A 15,951-nucleotide genomic window follows, 5' to 3' on the forward strand; every position below is an offset into this window, starting at 1 on the left:
AAGACCCCCTAAGTGACCAGAGGACCACAGCAGAACATATGCCTCTGCTTCAGGGGCATGCATACAGCTGACAGGTAGATCTGTTCTCTGAGGCCATGCAGATGTCAGGATGGTGAAGGACCTATTGCAATACTTACCCACAATCCCCACGGCAGGAAAGGGAGTGCTCGGATCCTCAGCAGACACTAACTAATTGTGCCCGGAGACAACACCCTTGAAGGTGCTGTCTGAAGATGGAGGGAATTGGAACACTGGGGATGTTACCATTCTGTCTTCTCATTGATGAAGATGGCGATGTTTATCACAGGGGAGGACTATGGACACCGTGGGTCTCCCTGAATGGGTCACAGGCGCCATCCTCATCCTGTGGGCAGATACAGGCAATGTTTTACAGCTGTAAACCCAACCCAAAGGGGATGGCACTATCTCAGAGGTAAGGAGTTCTGTATTTTTTTTTCTCTTACCGCATACAACCCCCAATGTCTCAAAAAGATTCTCAGGATTGCCCTATCTGAATTGTCCTTCCTCTCAATAGAGAAAAGAAGGCAAAAGCTGTTGGGATAATGATTTTCCTCATGATGCCTGGGCCTGGAGGGGCCCACATGCTGGTAAGATAGGTCCTGGCACCTGATTAGCAGACCAGACATGCAGTAGATGATGTGGGGACATCTGTGTGCCGTGGGGTGAACAGAATGAGTGGACTTCTTCTCTCCTGGTAAATATAAACTGGATACTTCAATTACACTTCAAATTTGGTAAGAAGTTTTGATTATTTCAAATAGAAATAAACTAACATTAAGCAGTGACTCACCTCTTCAAAATTCTTAAAAACAGGCCTTTCCACGTTGCTGCTTGCCATGAAGACTGTGCACAGTGTCCAGAATAACCATGGTGGCTCAGCCTAAGTGTGCTTCAGGAACTTTTACAAACACCCTTAGGCAAGCACCGTGGCCTGGACATGCCTGAAAAAGTGACTGCAGTGCTCAGACCTTGCTGCAAGTTGTCTACTGTTGTGTGAGCAGCTCTCGGAGGGAAAGGACACCCTCAGAAGCCACTCAACAGGCCCTCTGCTGCTTCCACAGAGACTCGGAGAAAGGTTTGCCATTTCTATCTTAAACGAAATACATTTTATTTCAACAAATAGGTCAAATTTTGGAGAAATTACATAATGGGAAATCAGGGATCTGTTCATATGTTTGGAAATCTTAGAAGGCATAGGTGGTCTTTCAGGGGAGGTGAATGGACATATTTGTTTGTTTAGGCCATTATAGCAGAAACTAGGGGTGAAAAACTCTAAATATGTATTAAATATGGATCACTCATAGCCGAGGACCACTCCCATTGGGCAAATTGACCAAAAATTAGTGAAGTCATTTCAGATTAAATTAAGATTCTTGTTGAAGTCCTATATTTTGAAAAAAAAATGTGACTTTGGCCATTTTGTTTTGTTGAGACAGTCTCTCTGTGTGTAACCCTGGTTGGCCTTGGACTCACTATGTAGCTTCAGTTGGCCTCAAATCCATGGCGGTCTTCCTGGCTCTACTTCCCAAATGCTGGAAGGACAAGAATGAGCTGTTCCATCCATCCAGCTGTCCCCCTTCAGGACGCGCCTGGAATGAATGAGGTTGACTGAACAGAACTTCATGGATGAATTGCAGATGGCTCTCAACATAGTATCAAATTTCCACTGACATACAGATGACATTCAGAATGGAGGGGCAGGGACAGCACAAATGCATTGGGGGTTAATTGTACCCAAGCATATGAGCAAAGCATCTGTGTGATTAATGAGCCCATAACAGTGTTGGAATGTCTGCACTGTGATGCACAAGACATGGGGGGGGGGCAAAATGCACTTGCAAGCAAATGTGTGAGTGGATTTCAGAGCCTAGAGAATCAAAGAACAAACTGCTCATCAAACAAAATCTCTGCAATTAGTGGAAACTTGCCATATACAAAACATGCTCCTAAAAGCTCTTAGAGGTTCTTCTCCAGCTGACACGATGGTCTCACAGGTAGCCATCATGAATTCAACGTCTGGTGTAGTACAAGTTTAGGGAAGTTGATGAATTTCTTCTGATCCCCTGGAGTTACTGATGGTAGTGAGCTGCCACATGGGCGTTAGGAATGAAACCCTGGGTCCTTTAGAAGAACATCTAGTGCTCCTAACCACTGAGCCATCTCTTCAGTCCCTCTAAACTGTTTAAGAGTGGAGAAATCGAGCTGAGGACAGACGAGCAAGCAGATAAGCATGCATGCATTTATTTCTCTCTGCTTTTGACTGTGAATGCCATGTGAACGGCTGTATCAGGCTCCTGCAGCCATGACTGCCCTGCAGCTACAGGCTGTAATGTGAAAGGTGAGGTAAATAAATCCTTTCTTTTCTAAATCATAATCATTGAAATGAAACCAGGACAGAAATTGGTATCAAGGAAGTGGGGCCATTGATATGATAAACCTGTCTTGGTTTTTTGGCTTTTTGGACTCTTAATGTGGAAGAATTCAGAAGGCTGGGATGGAAAAGCCACTGGACACTAACTACAAGCTGTTCTGGTGGGAGCCATGCAGCGTGGGTTAACCCTTTCTACCTACCGCCTCCCCTGGCCGCTTTCACCCTGCCCTGCTTTCATCATCTCAAGAATGACCATGTGTTTGCACTGTGTGCATTAGTCTAGTTAGGCTAAGATTGAGTTCAATCTCTCCATCATCCCCAGGCAGTGATCGAATCTCACACTAAGTTTCTCAGATCTTTTCTCTGCTGCTTCAATTCTATCTTGTGAAAGTAAAGCTTGGCAGTGAGCCTGGACCTTTGCTGTATGGCACTGTTCCTGGGGAGATGTGAACAAGTGCACTCACCCCAGAGAATTGGTGACGGACCAGACCAATGATACCACCAAATGCAGCTTGGTCATCCAGTGAGTTTATGCAGACAAATGTCTAGACACACAAAAATAAAAAATAAATTTTATAATATGAACCTCTGTCCTCTATCTTCTCTTATGCTTGCTGGCCATCCAAATATTGTTAGTAAAATGTCTTTTTGAAATACTTAACACTTGGTATGGAAAAACATTTTTGGCCAGACATATGATTATCATGTATTTTCTCCCAGTGCATGGCATGGTTGTTTTACTTTTTTTCTTAATAATATCTTCTGTTCAAAAAGATCCTGGGAATGGATACTTGTAGCAATTTTATTTATAATTAAAAAAAACAAATTCCTGGAGTTTAGAACAACACATCGGACTCTCAACACATTTATGATTTCTCTTCTACAACATCCTGAGAAAATATGAATTATAGAAAACAGATTGGTGGTTGGAGGATAGGAGGTGGAGAAAGTGGGTTATTTGAGGGACCAGGATTGCTCTGCTGAGGGTGGTTACATGACCTTGTGCATTTGTCAAAACTTACAAAAGTGTTCACTGAAGAAGTTTTATGTGCATAAGTTTCCAAACGGCCATAAAAACAAGGAATGCATCTGTGCTCAGGAGGGACTCTGTACTTAGTAAACACTTTCTGAAGTGGACTCTTACTGATGGATGGACAGATGGACAGACATATGAATAATATTCTCCTTGTCGTCTTCAAACTGTGAACCAGGCACAACTCAATTATAATTTAGCCCAGAAATAGCCTGGCTATAGATAAAGTAAGACCAAGAAAACCCTCTGGACTGGCCAACAAGCTTTTGCGCCTCTCAGACCACAATTTTCTTCCCATCAGCTGCAGTATTTCTAGGGGATAAAGCAGCATTTTTCAGACAGGAGTCACCAAATAAATATTTCCCATATGATAAGGCCATGATCCCCAAAATATTCTAACTGGAATCCAGAGAGCATCAAGCAACTGTGCTTCCCACAGAATTGGACCATTGGAGCTTGTAGTGTTCAGACAATACTTTAAACCTAAAATTTAGTCCCCATTTTCCAATCTAGTATGAAAAAACGAAGCGTTTCCGATTGTTCTAGTTCAGTTAACCAAATGTAGTGACTGCGGACTGTGTACTTGCCTGGCTGTATATCATTCATGCTCTCAGTACACATGATACTTCCAGTGTTTGCTGAATTAAAGACAGGTTGGATAGATGCTGAGCGAAAACAAAGCCTGACGATTTCTAGAAGTCGGGGCATCCATGGGTCAGCATCACCCTGCAGATGACCTGTGCCCCAGGAAAAGGCTGTTATTGTCACTGTGTCCCGGAGACAGCCTCACACATACCTTCATTCCACAGCAAACCTCACACTCATTACAGAAGGGAGTGTTGATGTGGAACTTGGGACATCCTATCTGATCCCCCTAGATTTTAGCCCTTTCAAGCGCCCCCCTCCCCCCCCCCGTCGCCCAAGAGTTGAGAGTGGGTGGTCTTGTTGAGGTAGGAGGATAGAATGCAAGCAGACTTGCCTAGTGCCAAGTGGGCAGCCTGGGGGTGGAACATGCTTTGGCATCTACTCTGGGGCAAGGAGAAAGGAAGAGATGGTTGCAGAGGATAACTAAGCTGGAGTCACCTTGCTCTCTCCAAGTCAGGAGGAACCGTGAAGGAAGCAGGAAGTTTATTCTTGCCCTCCGAGGGCTTGATAGTCTTGACCAATCAAATGTACAGACAACAGGAAAAGTTTCGTTATGTGCTTATTAAGTACAGGAGCCACATGCATTCAGCCTGATGGAGGAGGACAATGACTAAACCTTGCTTACAGCTCTGAAAGGGCCAGTTTCTGAGAAAGAGAGGTGACACATGAGGGGGAAGATGCTGTCTTAGGGTACAGATGGTCTCCTAGACAGCAGCCACTATGGTCACTTCTGTCTGGTCTAGCAACAGATTCTTCATCTCTTCCTCCAGCAGGCAGTGCTCCCAGGCAGCAAGCGAGATGTTGGGTAGTCACGCCTGTGCCTTCCTCTGCTTTCTTCTGAAGGGACAACCTTTCAAATCCCTTCCTGTGACTGCAGGGCTCTGCAGTTTCACTGATTAACCAGCTCTAAATAAGCAATAGAAATATATTTCAGGAGAGACTTTTCCTCACCCACATGGACATGGGTGTCTTTTCCTCTAAACTTGATTAAACTTTTTAAGGGGAACCAACACACAGTTAGACATGACTGAGTAGATTTCGTAGGATGATCAAATACTTGATAAATTTAACAAAGAACTGGGTTCTGCATGAAGTAAAGAAAAATGCCAACTTAAGTCAACTGGAAAATAGTGATTAAATTCACATTATCCTTTATCTTATTTTACTTATACCATCCTTTAGTCTCTATTCTGACCATGGAGTCCTAGGGTAAAAGGTTCATTTCTCTCAAATGTCAGTAAAGAGTCATTTACCTTGATTTAGCAGAGGTGTAAATGAGCTTGAACTTGGCTTTTGGTATTACCTGGGATACCTGTCCTCTAGTTGGGGTTGGTGATGAGGATGAAGCCAAATGCAGATTCAGAGGAAGAATTGGCTTGATTGATTAGTGATGTCTGTCCCAGACTAGGGAAAGATGACAGGAGACCCATGTACAGGTAGAAAGAACAGGGATTCAAAGTTTTCATCATAGTCAGAGATATGACTTCACCAGCTATTCACCTGTCTGATCTGTTTCCTTAGCTATGAATGATGGAGCCAGTGAAATGCCCACTAAAAACATCCATTCCTTCCAATAAGAGAAGAATTTGAAGGCATTCAACCATTTTCTTGGTCACTTGGCTTCCAGATGGGCTTGGCCAATGGAAAACACTAACAGGAGGCAGGTATGATGGAAGAGAGGAAGGGAAGGGAGCAGGAATCAGGCAGCCCAGTGGTCTGCCCTACAGGTGCCCTTTGTTGACACAGTTTTTTGAGCAACATCGCTGTTCCTCTAAAACTTGGGTCCAAGACACTTCTAAATTATTTCCACCAGTCTTTCCTCTGGCCCTTTCATCTTTGAATAATAACAGCTCATTGACGCAGCTGTATATGGAAGTTTTAGTCCTGCCAGGTCCCACAGCCATTCAATCCCAAAGAAACACACAGAGACATACAGTAATTATTAACTGTTTGGCCTATTATCTCAGACTTATTACTGATTAGCTCTTACAACTTAAGTTAACCCATAATTATTGTCTATGTTTAGTCACATGACATGGTACCTTTTCTCAGTAAGGCATTCTCATCTTACTTCCTCTACATCTCTCTGGAGACTGATTCTGTCTTTCCTCTTCCAAGAATTCTCTTAGTCTGGTCACCCTGCCTATACTTCCTGCCTGGGTATTGACCAGTCAGCATTTTATCAAACCAATGTGAGTGACAAATCTTTACAGTCATTATACATAATACATAATACATTATACATAATACAGCATGTGGTATTCACCCATACCTATACAAATGATCTCTCTGTTGAGTCTCCTTCCATTGTCCTATTTGGAGTGTGATGTCGTTTATTGTTGGGATATGGATACACTTTTAATATGCCTTATGAAAGGTGTGTTTGCCTGATCTGTGAGATGCATACGTGATCTGTGTCTCTTAGCTTAATATGGTCCTGGAATCTTTACAGGACCCTGTGTAAGGTTGTGCAGATTAAGTTCAGGAAAGAACTGAGCAAAACCTGAAGCTCCCATAGGACAGTAAACATCTCTGAATCTAATGGGGATGGGCACTTATAGCCCAACTTTCCTTGTTAGAGTCTCCACTGCTGTCAAAGCCTGTGTATTGGAGTCATTGTGAAAATCCTGGTGGCTATTTTTATTTCATAGATGAATGAATGGATGGATGGATGGATGGATAAATAGATGATAAACTATATAATTATTCTCTTCCTTACCCTCTCTTTCTCTATGTCACTGTGTACAGGTGTCCTAATAGACCAGTGCAGAGTGTCCCTACAGTGGACATCTAGTCCTAGCATCATCTTTTCCAGAGCCACGGGGCCACCTGATTTTGTCCTTAACAAAGCAATTCTCTTGGAAGACTAGGTGGACAAGCAGCATTCTGGAACCCCAGGGAGTCCTGGCATGTCTAACACAAATACCACAAAGATGAGAGGCATCCATCTTACCAACTGAGCACCAGACTCAGTACAAAATGACTAGTCGGTACTTTCAATAATTGTCTATCTCTGCCTAACCCATCCTGGGCTTTCTAGGAATTCTGTTCTGTTCTGTTCTGTTCTGTTCTGTTCTGTTCTGTTCTGTTCTGTTCTGTTATGCTCTACTCTGTTCTGTTCTGTTCTGTTCTGTTCTACTCTGTTCTACTCTGTTCTGTTCCATTCTCTTCTATTACTTTCCATTCAATTCCATTCCACTCTTCCCTACCTATCCTACCCTATTTGTTTGCCTGACAGAATATTGTAGAAAGACTGTGTTGGTTGTCCCTTTGCTGTCAGGAGACATTGTCTTGGGAGCATCTCAGAGACAGAGAAAGGCAGAAATTCTTGGAAACACAAGTGCAGTGGAGTGAAGCTACCTGTCATTTCATTGTGGATTAGGGAATGTTTCTCAAACTTCCTTCTCAAATCCTCCATGAAGTGAAGCCTGAAAGTCTCAAAGTGAAGTTGTTTTACAATGAGCACTGTCCTAATAAGACAAAATCACTTTATTTCACTTTCATCCACCTGATTATCCACAGAAGAGAGACATTGTCATCTGTCTGTTCTCTGGTCAGGCTGCAGCTGCTAGTTTATGCCAAGTGACATTCCTTATGTAGGAACCGCTGGTTGGATCAGCATGCCTATTCAGAACCTCATTCTACATCTGAGTCTGGACCTGAGAGACCTGGGTAGGCGGCTAAGAAGAGCTGAGTTTCCCAAGATCTGGCAGGCATGAAATCAAGGGAGGGCACAGAGTGACCCAGGCTTAATTGAAACAGTGGTCACTCATGTCATAAGCACTCAGCAGGAACGGTCTCCAGGAGAAAACTGAGCATACACACAGAGAACAAGAGTAGGAGTTACCCAAGAAAGAGACTCGGAACAGTCCTAAGAGACCTAACAGCACGTTACAAGGCATCTCCTGTCCTGAGACTGTCGCTCTGCTCTTACGTGAGTCATTTCCTTACCCTCTGTGACACCGACCTCTGTTTTCCTACAGCAGCCCTGAGCTCAGCCTAATCTGAGACTGGGGCATGATCCAGGAATCCAGGGGAATGTTTGCAAAGATAAAGTTATTTTAAAGAGTAAATCATCTAATCGTGACACCTTACCAAAAAAGATACTTTTTCTTTATTTGTAGGTATGGTTGTATGCCTGTGTGAGTTTATATGCACCAAATATGTGCAGTGCCTGCAGAGACCAGAAGAGGGGGTCAGAGCCTCTAGAACTGGAGTTACAGGCAGTCATGAGCTCACAGATGTGGGTGCTGGGAATTGAACCCAGTCTTCTGAAAAATAGTTATCCACCCCCCACCCCCCATGAGATATGGTTTCTCTGTGTAGCACTGGCTGTCCAGGAACTTGCTCCCTAGATCAGGCTGGTCTCCAACTCGGAGATCCACCTGTCTCTGCCTCCCAAGTGGTGCTGTTAAAGGAGTGCACCACCGCTCGGGAACAATTACGCCTTAAGAAGATCATAGAAGGCACTGTATAAAACATTACAGGTCTGGGAGCTGGAGAGAACCTCATTGGTTAAGCATACTGGTTGTTCTTGCAGAAGACCCAAGTTTGAGTCCCAACATCCACATGGCAGCTTGTAACTGTCTATAACTCCAGTTCCAGGGGATCCAGTGATTCCCCCCCAAAGATGCAGACCTATATTCAAGTAAAACACCCATTCATATAAAGTAAAAATTATAGTAATAAAAAAATGAGAAGAGAAGTTTCGGGTCAGTGCCTGACTCTTCCAGAGGAATTGTTCTGCAATCGCTCATAATGATTCAGAGCTATTTTCCATTCTGAGGGAGGCTGATTCACCCTAATGCATTCTCCTCACAGATTCCAGTTCCCTGCCCTAGCACCAACTAACCCAGAGATGTGGCCTGAGTAGGTCAAGAGGGAAAAGATAAATCAACACTCATTTGGAAAATGCTGCGAATTATGTCTTAAGTAAACAGGTATGCTAACCGTGCGTGAAGCTGTCTAAAGAGCATAATAGTTTCCAAGATCACAACACGAGCAAAGAGTTTTCCAAGTCAGAAGCCTGGGAACCCAGGACCCAGTCACAAAACACATAACTCAGCACAGGGAAATGATGGTCAGAAAATAAACATATTTTAAGACAAAAGAGCACAGATGTTTGAAACAATATATGCTAATGTATGTGTGTTCATGCTAATATGTGTGCAAGTGTGTGCATTAGTGTGTGTACATGTATGGAGGCCAGAGGTAAACCCTGGCTCTTATTCCTCAGGAGCCATCCATGTTGGGGTGTGTGTGTGTGCGTGTGTGTGTGTGTGTATGCTGTTCATGTGTGGTATTCTTGCTTGTGTGAGTGTGAACACTTGTGTGTGTGTGGCCTCTCCCTTAAGCAAAAGCTTATTGGTCCAGGTAGACTGTTTGCCCAATGCTGGGGTTACAGGCACCTGCCACCATGCCCAGATTTTCGTGGTGCTTAGGATTCTAACTCAGGCCTTCACGCTTATGTGGCAAGCACTCACTAACTGAGCTTGGAACCTTCGAGACAGGGTCTTACAACTCATCTGAAGTTCACCAGTTCTGTGAGGCTGGCCAGCCAGTGAGGTTCCCAGTCCCACTTGTCTCTGTTTGGGATCAAAAGCACATGCCACAATATACAGGCTTTTTGAAAAATGTGCTTTTGTTGTTGTTTAAGTTTGTTTTGTTTTTGTTTTTTGTTCTATATGAAGTCAAACTCAAATCCCAGCAAGCACTTTACAGAGGTCTTTCCCAGACTATTATTTGTTTTTTGTTTTGTTTTTTTATTTTTATTTTATATTAATTAATTTATTTAATTATTAAAGATTTCTGCCTCTTCCCCGCCACCACCTCCCATTCCCTCCCCCTCCCCCAATCAAGTCTTCCTCCCTCCTCAGCCCAAAGAGCAAGCAGGTTTCTCTGCCCTGTGAGAGGTCCAAGGACCACCCACCTCCATCCAGGTCTATTAAGGTGAGCATCCAAACTACCTGGGCTCAGACTATTATTTGTTATTTTTAAATTAGGACATTAAACCTTGAGAGACTATACAGACTTTTCCTAAAAGGGCCAGATCTTAAAATTCTCAGGCTCCACACACTGTGGTCTCTGTCCCAGCTATGGGTTCCTTGTTTATCTCTTTTGCATCATTTACAGCACTTCTCATGTGTGCAGACCACTGTGGATTTACAATACCCACATACAGCAGGATAGCCATTGAGGTCAAGCATCACCATCCTGGTTGTGTCTAAAGTTTCCCCCGTGGAGGGCGGCTCACTGTTTTACAGAGACACCCACTCACTCATGGTTGGATGTTGAGGGCACCCCCACCAGCTGAACTAAAATTTGCCATCGCTCTGAGCCACTTCCCTTTCCCTGTAACCCTGTGGGCATCTGCTCAGACGTCTGGAGCTGACGAACGCTCTTTCATGGCGGGCTTCTGGGGAGGTAGAGCATCTCGTGGAAGTCCTTGCAATGCGGTCTCGTGTTTTCATACTTTCCCCTGTCTTCCATGTCACCTTGCTGTCAATGGCCTTTCTAAAGTGTTACACCCAGAATTTGACCTTCTAAAAGTTCAAAATGACCACCAGAGACTTATTGGATTTGTTCTGTAATTTAACTGGAATAGAACGCTGCTGATACCACTATGCAGGAGGGTTCACTGTGGGTGACTGGATCAAGGAATGCCTAGAGAACCAATAGTGTGCTAGAGGGGTTGTCTGTCAAGGTGTTCCCCATGGAAGCTGGCATGCTAGTCAGTGGACTGGTGGGAAAGATCCTCCCTCGGTGTGGGTGGATCTCATTCTTGCAGCTGGAGCCTCCAGGGAAACAGAGATAGAGGAAGGATAGCTTCATTCTCCTGGAGCTGGGCATGTTCCACAGAGAAAACTCCAAGGTCACTAGTTCTGGATGCTATTGGCCCAGCCATGTTCTCAGGCCTTTGGTCTTGGCCTGACAATAACATCCTTAATGTCCTTGGATCTAGGTCCTTCAACCCCAAGCCCAAGTGTGCTGCTAGCATTCAAGGATCCCCAGATTTCAGACAGTCTGTTGTGGGACTTGTCGTCTTCCATAACCATGTGAACTAATTGTCCCTATCAAGACCTTTGATAGTATCTATCTATCTATCTATCTATCTATCTATCTATCTATCTATCATCTATCTATCTATCTATCTATCTATCTATCTATCTATCTATCATCATCATCATCATCATCATCATCATCATTATCTATCTATCTATCTATCTATCTATCTATCTATCTATCTACTAGTATCTATCTATCTACTAGTATCTATCTATCTACTAGTATCTATCAATCTGTCTACCCATCTTTCTTTTAAAAATACTTACACATGGTGTCTTTGTGTGTATAGGTTCATGTGTGTGCTTGAGAGGGTACCAGATCCCCTGGATCTAGAGTTATAGGAGATTGTGAGCCACCAAATGGAATGTGGGTGCTGAGAACCAAACTTTCATCCTCTGCAAGAAGAGCAAGTGCTCGTCACTGCTGAGCCATGTCTCTAGCCCCTTGTCTGTCTGTCTGACTGTCTGTCTGTCTGTCTTATTGGTTAGTTCACCCTGGAGATCACTCCTGATTTGCTTCTAATGTTTCAGTTTCTTGTTCCCGAGTCACTAATCTTCTCCTGAGAGCAGAGAAAGAAGCCAGATAGCAGCGTCTGTGGGAGGACACTGCAGATTATATACTTGCTGAAAATGGTTTTTTTGGTTACCCTTAATCTGGCACCTGAAAGGTATTTGGATGCTGGCTAGTGTAGAAACTAAGGCATCTTCATTAACAATCTCTATTATGTGTGAGAGCCTCCCAGAACTACTTAAAGATCCCTACGTAGTTTGCAAACGGAATTTGGATAAGCATACAGTTGTCTCTCTGAAGCAGGTCTACACGACCTTGTGACACTGCAGGGTCACTGTGTCATCCACAGAGCTCACACTTGAGACATGTTCACCAGACCTACAGAAAATGCAAAAACTTTTACAATGTTTTATCTAAACACACAATTTTGGGGGTGGGGTGTAGACCCCAGTCGTCGCGCCTTGGCAACATGCATCCCAGGAGCTGCAGGCTGTTGAGAAGTTCTAGCTTTTTCTCAGGCTATTTTCTTTGTTGTTGTCACTGTGCAACGGGTATTGTAGAATGTCACAGACTGGTCTCAAAGTTGCAGAAAGCCAGACACATGAGGTTTTACCGCAGCACGGTGAGGGGTCTGAAAACCACCAGCCCCCCACTCCTGCACCGCATTCTGCCTGTGGTTTATGTCAGGAGCGGCCCTCAGACCCATTAGGCCTTTCTTCCAGCTCATGTCCCTCTCAGCTCCTCTGATGCTGACACTTCAGTGCAAGAAGACGAGCCCTTCATTCACAGGGCTAGCTGGGGCACATAGGAAGGACAGACACATTTGCAACAGTGGAAACAAAGGCTCTAAATGAACCTCTGCGCCAGGGTCCAGGGAGGAAGATGCTTCTACTTCAGGGATAACAGAGAGACAGAAACGAAAATTGAGTGATATGATATGACTTTAAAATCATCTAAAGTATTCATTAGTCTGGAAACACACTAGATAAAGGGGCAGGTGAGAACTCAGTCAGGAAAGCACATGGGGACCCAAGTTCAATATCCAGGACCCACACAAAAAACTGGGTGTGGTGGGACATCCTTGCATTCCTAGCACTGGGCAGGGGGGAGGGCAGAGACAGGTAGATCCCGAGGGCTCACTGGCCAACCAGCCCAGAATAATCTGTAAACCCCAGCTCTCGGTGAAAAACCTCCTCTCAACAAACAAGGGGACAGCTCCTAGGGGATGATGTCTGAGCTGATCCCTGGCCTCTCCACACACATCCACATGCCTGCGTGCAAATATGCACACAGCCTACATACATATACACACACAGAGACATGCATACACACACAGACAGACATGCATACACACACAGACATGCACACACACAACACACACATGCATACACACACAACACAGACATGCATATACACACAACACAGACATGCATACACACAGACAGACATACACACACAGACATGCACACACACTCTCTTCAACAAAGGTAATAAAGTCATCTGCCCCATGATATTAAATGACTGGAGGAAGGCACGGTGGCTGGTAACTGTGCCGTACATCAATGCCTCCATCATGGCCCGAGTCCAGCAGCAACTACCAGAAGCATGCATACCTTTGCACAGAATCTATATTCTGCAGAAAATCTATCCCATGGACACCCCAGGAAGATATTAACAGACAGAAACTTTGTCCACATAGTCGTCACACACACATTCGTCTAAAGAACAAAAAGAAATTTAGCAAGTTTAATCAATATTCTTGACGAGTGTAGATACGTATATGCATATATACATACACATATATATCAAAATTGAGAATTTACAAATAGGATTGAAGCACCTTGCCCAGTGGTGGATAAGTCTTTAGTATAAATCTCAAAGGGAGTGTGTTTCCTTTGGTAATTTCAGTAATTCAATTTTACGTCATACAGACAAATGTGAAGCTTAAACTCCATTGTTTCAAAGACGAGAACAGCAAAGAGCATTCTGTAAAGCAAACATAGCATGCCGGTGCCGTTCCCTGGAGATCCTCGAGTGTCCAAATTTTGTGCCGGAAGAGTCTGGAAGTCACACTGGATCTGCTGTTAGGTTGATGTCTGTGGAATGTGTGATTACAGATAAGGCGTGAAGAAGTTTCAGCAAAACCGAATTCTATTTATAGTCCAGACCAAGAAATGTGGCCAAATTCTGACCAAAGAGGACCAGATGCTCTGTGTCCACCCTGTGGCCTCCTGATACCCTGGGATGTTGGGCTTGGAACGCTGTCTTTCTCTCGCCCACAGTCCCTAGTGCAAGTTAGTCAAGCAGGCTGGGAGGGTGAACTTGCAGCCAGCTGATCTTGTGGTCACCACTTTCCTGGGATGGAGACTCCACACTCGTACCAGCCCACGTAGTAGTAGGGGGTTCCAAAACCAATGTTGCCAAAGCTGACGGGCTCCTGGCGGTACTGGCGGTAGTAGCCTGGGAAGGCAGTGGGAAAGAAAGAGAAAGAAGATGGTCAAAGTCGCTGATGGGAAACACCTCATCCTACAGTCGGGGTGTTAGTTGTGAGTACACTGGGCTAGTTCTGTGTGCCGTCATAATAATAGGTCTACCCCATCATGTTTTATGGGGAATAATCCAGACCTTCTCTCAGTCACCACAAGAGAACGTGATTTTAGCCAGTCACTAGTGGGCACTCACTGAGCAGTGTATCCTGGTCTGGGGAAACTGAAGAGCACTCATCCCCATCCCGTTCTCTGAGGTCAGAGCTTCCAGCTTCCCAGAGTTGTGCAGCTCAAGATTTTAGCCCCAGAACCTTTCCAGAAAAAAATCTGAGCATTGCTGACTCCTTGATGTAGAAGGATGTTTCGGCAGCCTCAAGATGTTTTGGGGGGCTTGATGGCTCTCACAATGACCATTATTTACTTTACTCTTGTCAATAAAGACTAGCGTCCACTGTGCCAGTGAGCATGTTAACCAGCCACGGTTAGTACCCCAACCTTAGCACTTAGTCACAGAGGAACATGATAACACAGGACTATAACAGATACTAGGGCACTGCGAGAGCTGAAGATATGGGGTGTATGTTGAGATGAACTGAGCCGGCTTACATATTTGACCTAACAGTACTCTAGACAGTCCCACTGAAGCACTGCTAGACAAAGAAGCATCAGCAGACAAAGAAGATTACCTCTATAATGTGGCCCCACCTAATCAGGTAAAAATCTTAACCAAAATGACGTTTAAGTCCTAATAGAAAGACTAGAGAGGAAGTGGAGGAACTGTGCCACTACACAGCCTCTGTCAGACGTGCAGAATAGCGTGAAATCTTCCCGAGTCTTAGTTTTTGTCCCACCTACTGCAGGTTGGAAATGCCACCCTCCCCCACCCCCGCATCCACAGTCACCTGAAGCATTTGTCTATAGTAACTCTAAGAAGTAGACAAATCCCATTGGTTCTTTATTCTAGATGCGGGATTCTAAATATGCTTGTTTTGCTGCCTGTGTACTTTAATTAGAAAATTGGTAACTCATTGCGTTGGTATTTTTGTCAACCTGACACAAGCCAGGGTCATCAGAGAGGAAGGAACTTCAACTGAGAAGATTTTTCCATCAGACTGTCAGAAAACTGAGCAAGTCAATAAGCAACACTCTTCCACGGCCACTGCTTCCAGGTTCCTGCCCTGCTTGTGTTCCTGCCTGGACTTTCTTTGATGATATTCTATGATCAGGATGTGTAAGCCAAATAAACCCTTTCATCTCCACATTTTGGTCATGGTATTTTATCACAGCAATAGAAAGTAAACCGGGATGCTCATGTAAAGTCCACATATTTTTTCACAAAGAAGAAACCTGATAGATCAGCACATTGTATCCTGAATGTACCACATCACCAAGAGTTGAGTGTACGATGGAAAGATGCTGGACCGCTTCCAGCTGCTGTTGGTTTGCGTGGAAGGCTGGGCTCATCTGTGGCATCCCACAGTGGTTAGCTTTTGTGTTCCCACCTCACAGTGCCTCATCAGAGAGCTGGTGCCCTGACCCTGAAGCCTCTTCTGGTGGGTTTCATGCTTGCTCTTCACTCAAGTTGAACTCCACTGTTCACTGTTCATCCGTATTGTAAGATTCCACTCACACTGCCTCTCCTAACAACCTAAATTTATATGCTCACCAAGAACACAATCCCTTGACAAGAGGACAGCCAGGTGGCATAATCTGTTGTTGTTTACACTTCACATTGTCCACTGTTGTTCACCTTTCACATAGTTGCTTGCTCTTCCTGGGGACAGAGCTTATTTCTGAGAACAGGGATGGGGTCTTATATA

At 44.3% G+C, this 15,951-nt stretch overlaps 1 protein-coding gene across 2 annotated transcripts in view; it reads right to left on the reverse strand.

Annotated features, from left to right (window-relative positions):
* Window positions 1–13,154: 13,154 nt before the first annotated feature.
* Fndc1 (fibronectin type III domain containing 1) overlaps window positions 13,155–15,951 on the reverse strand; it is an 87,177-nt gene continuing 84,380 nt past the window's right edge. For both annotated transcript variants that reach the window (XM_057762641.1, XM_057762640.1), the window contains one exon: window positions 13,155–14,105. In XM_057762641.1, the coding sequence (XP_057618624.1) occupies window positions 13,990–14,105 (116 nt within the window). In that variant the 3' untranslated portion in view covers window positions 13,155–13,989. The remainder of the gene's footprint in view (window positions 14,106–15,951) is intronic.

This window comes from Chionomys nivalis, chromosome 2 (genome assembly GCF_950005125.1).
Source record: "Chionomys nivalis chromosome 2, mChiNiv1.1, whole genome shotgun sequence".
Lineage (NCBI taxonomy): Eukaryota > Metazoa > Chordata > Mammalia > Rodentia > Cricetidae > Chionomys > Chionomys nivalis.